Source organism: Silene latifolia, chromosome 2 (genome assembly GCF_048544455.1).
Source record: "Silene latifolia isolate original U9 population chromosome 2, ASM4854445v1, whole genome shotgun sequence".
Lineage (NCBI taxonomy): Eukaryota > Viridiplantae > Streptophyta > Magnoliopsida > Caryophyllales > Caryophyllaceae > Silene > Silene latifolia.
The window spans coordinates 194,128,403-194,134,138 of record NC_133527.1 but is presented as its reverse complement, the minus strand read 5'-3'; the positions used below and the strand labels follow the sequence as shown (position 1 = coordinate 194,134,138).

General features: G+C 33.2%; 1 protein-coding gene across 1 annotated transcript; it reads right to left on the bottom strand.

Annotated features, from left to right (window-relative positions):
- Window positions 1-211: 211 nt before the first annotated feature.
- LOC141641889 (uncharacterized) lies at window positions 212-862 on the bottom strand. The gene has a single exon (XM_074450532.1). The coding sequence runs from the start codon at window positions 860-862 to the stop codon at window positions 212-214; it is 651 nt and encodes a 216-aa protein (XP_074306633.1).
- Window positions 863-5,736: the final 4,874 nt, after the last annotated feature.

The following is a 5,736-nucleotide window of genomic DNA, read 5'->3' as shown; positions in this document are numbered from 1 at the left end:
TAACAACAGGGAACTCAGCTCCATTTAGAATCCGCAGCACCAAACGAGTAACAGATGGACCCACAATATGCCAATATGTCTGATAAAAAAGCGCATTCATCCCATCAGGCCCAGGAGCTTTCAACGGGTGCATTTGTTGCAGCGCTTCGAAGACTTCCTCTCCCCTATACTCGCCCCCAAACACTTCATTCATCGCCCCCGTAACCCTATCTCACACACCCACCAATAACTCGCTGAAACCCGCCGGCCTGGAAGACATAAACAACGATCCAAAGTGCTTCACTGCTGCCGCCTGTATACCCCTCTCCCCGGTAATGACCTGTCCCTCCTCATCAGTCACACGGCATATCCGGTTCTTTTTCTTACGTTGCCCAGCCTTCATATGAAAGTATTTTGTATTCCGGTCCCCCTCTTTTAACCATAATGCCCGAGAACGTCGTCGCCAAAAAATTTCTTCCTGCTTAAGTAAATCATTCAACTCCCTCATAACAACTTTCCTTTCCCGTACATTAATTACTGATCTCTCATTCACATTTAACCACTCAAGCCTCTTCCTCTTTCTATTAATATCCCTCATAATCTTACCAATACTCACTCCTTTCCACTTCTGCAGCTCCCTTTCACATCTAGAAATCGTATCTACAACATCCCAATCACTCTCCGCCCAAGCTCGCCTTATTGTATCTTCACACCCCTCTTCGCCAACCCATATCTGCTCAAAACGGAAATTCCGCTTATAGCGCCCATCCATACCCTCCCTAACGTCCAGCACCACTTTAATAGGAGAATGATCAGACCACTCCCGCCCTAAATGAATTACCTTTGCATAAGGAAAAAGTTCCCTCCACCCTTCGTTCTTCATTGCTCGATCAAGTCGACATTCCTATTATCCTCCCCAGCCTGCCCATTGTCAAAAGTAAACGCATACCCCTCCACATCTGAATCACTCAGCTCACACACATCCACAGCATCCCTAAAATTATTCATTTGCCATTGTGCCCTCGTACCCCCTTTCATTTCATTAGCAAAAATAATTTCATTAAAATTACCCATGCAAAGCCACGACCCCTGCGACTCAGCTGCGAGTGACCGTAACAGCGACCAAGACAGGTGACGGTCCTGGACCGCAGGCCACCCATAAAAACCAGTGCATCTCCAATCCTGATCATCCACCCGTATATCAAAATCCATAAAATGAACAGACGCAGATCGAAAAGTGACATGAATATCTTTTTTCCACAGAAAAGCAAGCCCTCCAGAACGACCCATACTATCAACAAACATACTACTATACTCGTCAAGACTCGCCATAACTAAAGCAAACTCTACACTACTCAGCTTCGTTTCACAAAGGAAAACTAAAGTTGGGGCCTCCTAGTTTTATCGTAGCTTGGTATCGTCATTGTAACAAAAACAATCTTATCTTAATAAATAGAAGAACATTTAACCCCTCCTCCTGCGTCCACGTCACAACATTCAACCATTTTTTTAAAAAAAAAACATTAAAGATGGGACCCGCCGCAAAGAATCTGGATTTAATTTCTAAAGAAAACCCTTTTGTTCGTAAATATTTACGCTTAGGTTTTATACGTAAATACTAATAAATAATTTAAATCAAGAATAGTTCAGTCAAAATTTTTACACAATAATAAATTACAATAACAACAACAATAATAAAGTACAATAAATTTTCTTATAATGAATTATACCGCAAGTGCCCAGATCTGTTAATGCTACCAAAAACGCGGACTAATCTTAATGTTAAACAATTAATCCGATAAGTTAATCAGAAATATAACTTAACTTATCCAATTAATCACACAAAATTTCAATTTAACTACATAATGTGAAACAATTAAAAAAACTAATATTAAACAACTATGATGAATTCCGTCCAAGCGATATCATATGCTGGAGAAAGAAATCGCATAATTAAAGAGAATGATAATTTGGTCAAACTCATTTATCTAATTATTCTTTTAAATTAATAATTCATACACCACATAAATTAATACACCAGTGAAAAATTTTTAAAAAAAATTATTAAAAAAAGTAAAAGATTTGCTAAACAAAAAAATTTGTATGAAGTGGATTTGAGAGTAGCAATATACTTACAAAAAAAATTTAAATCAGGACTTTTTAAAAAAAACATTATGAAAAAAGATAATTATATTTGAGCAAATATAATGTAAAAACCTAAATCAGCAGTAACTATCGCCTTTGTCGACAACCAGGGGTACAGACGTGGATCCTCGACATGCATATAGAGATGTTATAATTATTGAAATTTAAGCAATTGAAAAATTAAGTTTAATTTTGAGAAGAATTTATAAGAGAGGGGCAGTAAAAATAAATTAATGAGAGATGTTTAATATGTAATAGCTTTTGAGTTTTGAAATAAGGAATGAAAATATGTCTAGCGAGAGGCGGTATGGATAAAGACAAGGAGTGTGAGAGTTAGGGTTGTTAATTTGTCTCTAATTTATTATGTGAACTGAGCAGCTTTTCAAGTGGAATAGGTTGAGGTCTTGAGTACTTGAGGTGGTGGTAGGTTGGGTGGGATATGGGTTATGAGCCGTTTTATGGAAAATTTAGGGCATATTAGATAGCAGCAATTCTAATTTAATACGCGTATTTTCCGTCTTAAATTTAAGATTTGTTTTTGTCTTAAACTTACGACATGCTAAATACTCCATGTGTGATGTATAAGACAAAACTCAAAAGCATAAATGCATAATGCTTAGGAAAAGTAAAAGGTTTGTCTTATATAAACATATGAGATGTTATTTGTCCTATAAAAATGCACAATTCCCATTTAAGACGGGTGCATATGTTTTAAATTTAATACATGTCAAATAGTTAGAATAAGACGGGTGCAAACTTTCGTCTTAAGGAAGAGTAGTTCTTATCTATTAGGCATTAGCTATATTATACTCTATACCATATTACTATTGTATAAGACATATATACGTTAATGTATATTTTTTTTCTCTATATATATTTAATATTCAAATGGTATTAAAGCAAACCAATTTATAAAGAAATTGATATGCCTTGACGAAAGAAATTTTACAATATTTGTAACAAGTTTATGGAATTCAAAGCGTCTTGTTTGTGACCCGCAGTGTTCGTCATAAGTTAAAGACGAATAGTGCCCTCTCACAATATGGCACGTGGGAGGGTAAGTGGGAGTGGGGGGGCGGGAGGGGGGAGCACCCCATGGATAATGTCACTTCATATTGTGAGAGGGCACTATCCAATTTCAGCTTGTGACGGATAGTGCCCGTATTCAATGAGAATTTGTGTATATGGAATCATGTAACACACTATAACTTTAGAATATAATTTTATGGAATTTCATTCTTAATATTTTGTAATTTAGTCAAACGGTATTTAAAACAAGTTTAATAAGCAATCTCGTGCAATTTTGCACGCGTTAAAACTAGTTGGGTACTGATCAACCAATTTTAGAGGGAGTTGTTAGCTTTGAGAATGATGTACAGAACTTGAATAAAAAGTCAGATTGATTATTTTGCTTTGTATATGTACATTACAGACCTTGAATAAGAGATTAGATTTGGCAATCAATCTTTGAACTGAAGAAAATGTGGGAACATGTAATTGATGTCATATTCCAACAATTCGCCGACGAGATATTAAACTCCTACATTTTGGTAGATTTTGATTTTATTGTGCGGTTATTTTTTTTCTTTTGATTATGTTCTCAATGTTTCATGAGAGAGAGAGGGAGAGGAGGAGGAAGATGGACTCATGAGGGAAGAAGACGCACGTGGTTTTTATTTTATTTTTGTTTTATTATTTGCCAGATGTCAGTTTCGGGTGGATGAGACAAGAAGTGGGACAGGATTATGAGTCAGAAGATCAGGACCCTGCAATTCTTGATTTACAAATCATCTTCAACAAACTATTTGTGCGAGATAGTAGTTTAAGTAATTGTTTTCACATTTACTACAATTTTTTATAGCTCATTTACGATGATCGACGATTTAAACTTTTTATATCATAGGAAGTTCACAGAAAAAGAAAAAGAAAAAGAAAATTATTAAAATATAAACATGGATAAGTGCCTCTATTAATGAAGGCCTTCTGAAAGTAAGAGAATGTACAAGATAAAAACTTTACCATTAACGAAATATAACACCTAGCATCTTCTTATAAACCGGAAAAGCAATAAATATGAGTAAAGTTAAAAAAAAAAGTTGATAAAATTGCAATTAGATATTGATAATGATAAAAAATAAATAAAAAATCAGACTCCCTCTATTTAATAAAATAGGCATTTGATTTTTTATTCCCTCATAAAATGACAAAAAAAAAAATTAAAAACATTTATGGTAGCTTTTAGTACAAGGAAAAAATACTTGATGAAAAATTATAAAAATAAAATTTACTAAAGTGACAATCTAACTAGTATAAAAGCTGGGTTCTTTCCTGGATTTCTATTGGCTGCTTAAAATCAGCATTGGTGGGCCCCTACGAAAGTTTTGGGATTTAATTACTCTCTCTCCATATTTGCTAATCTTTTGCTGTTAATTTCCGTCTTGAAAAAAGTTGTTTAGTTGTTATTTATTCCGTGTAAAAATTCTCTGATGAAAAAATATCTAAATCCAAAATCGATTAAAAAGTTTAGTTGTTATTTATTCATATATTTAGTGCTGATCGGTCGAAATAACGTCTAATGATTCTGGCTGCTAATACAAAAATGATAGACTCTAAAATCTAAAAACTAAATAAAATTACATTACTACAAAATAAAATATTACAAATTAAATAAATAAAATCGAAAAATCATAAAGTATTAGAGGCAGATATACAAATTACAATCCGCTACATTCATCAAATGTGGACGACCTTTGATTCCAATTTGCTTTGCTTTACATCAAAACGAGAAACAAAAAACATTAATGTAAAAAATAATAAAAAGAAAGCAAATAATTTAAACAAAAATGAAAAATTATGAAAGATCTCTCAGATCGGTATCATACCACTCATCATCGAGATTTAATGAAAACTCGGTAACAATAACTAAATGCCGCCATACCACTTTTTGTGGGGTGGCATTTTAGTTAGCTGCCAATAGTAATCATACCTACCTCCAAGCTTCCATCTTTTATAAAATCTCAGAATGTCCCCCATTCATCATCGATATAAACGTTTATAAAATCTCAGAATGTCCACAACTGCAACACAATAACAATCGGATGATATTAATATTAATACTGTAATTCTGTGAAAATACATACACAATAATGATATTAATCATCAACATTAATTATTAATTAAATTTAAGTAAACTAAGTAATTAAATTAAAATTACAGATTATGTCCACAACTGTAGCACAATAAGAATCAGAATATTCAGAATATTCATATTAATACTATAGTTCATTGAAAAAACATACACAATAATGATATTGATGATTAACAATAATTATTAATGAAATTAAAGTAATTAAAATAAAAATAAAATTACAGATTATTAGTTAAGTAATTAAATTAAAATTCAGATTATCAAATAATCTCCCACTCATCCTACCAAATTACCACTACTACCTCCACAATCCACAATCTACAATCCACAATCTTCCATTACCAATTAACTACCCCACACTACCTAAAACCTAGATTAAACTCCCTCCATATAACTCCATATAATCTTCAGAATTTTCCAGCCACTTATTTCAAAACAAACACATTAACAAAATACATTCAACA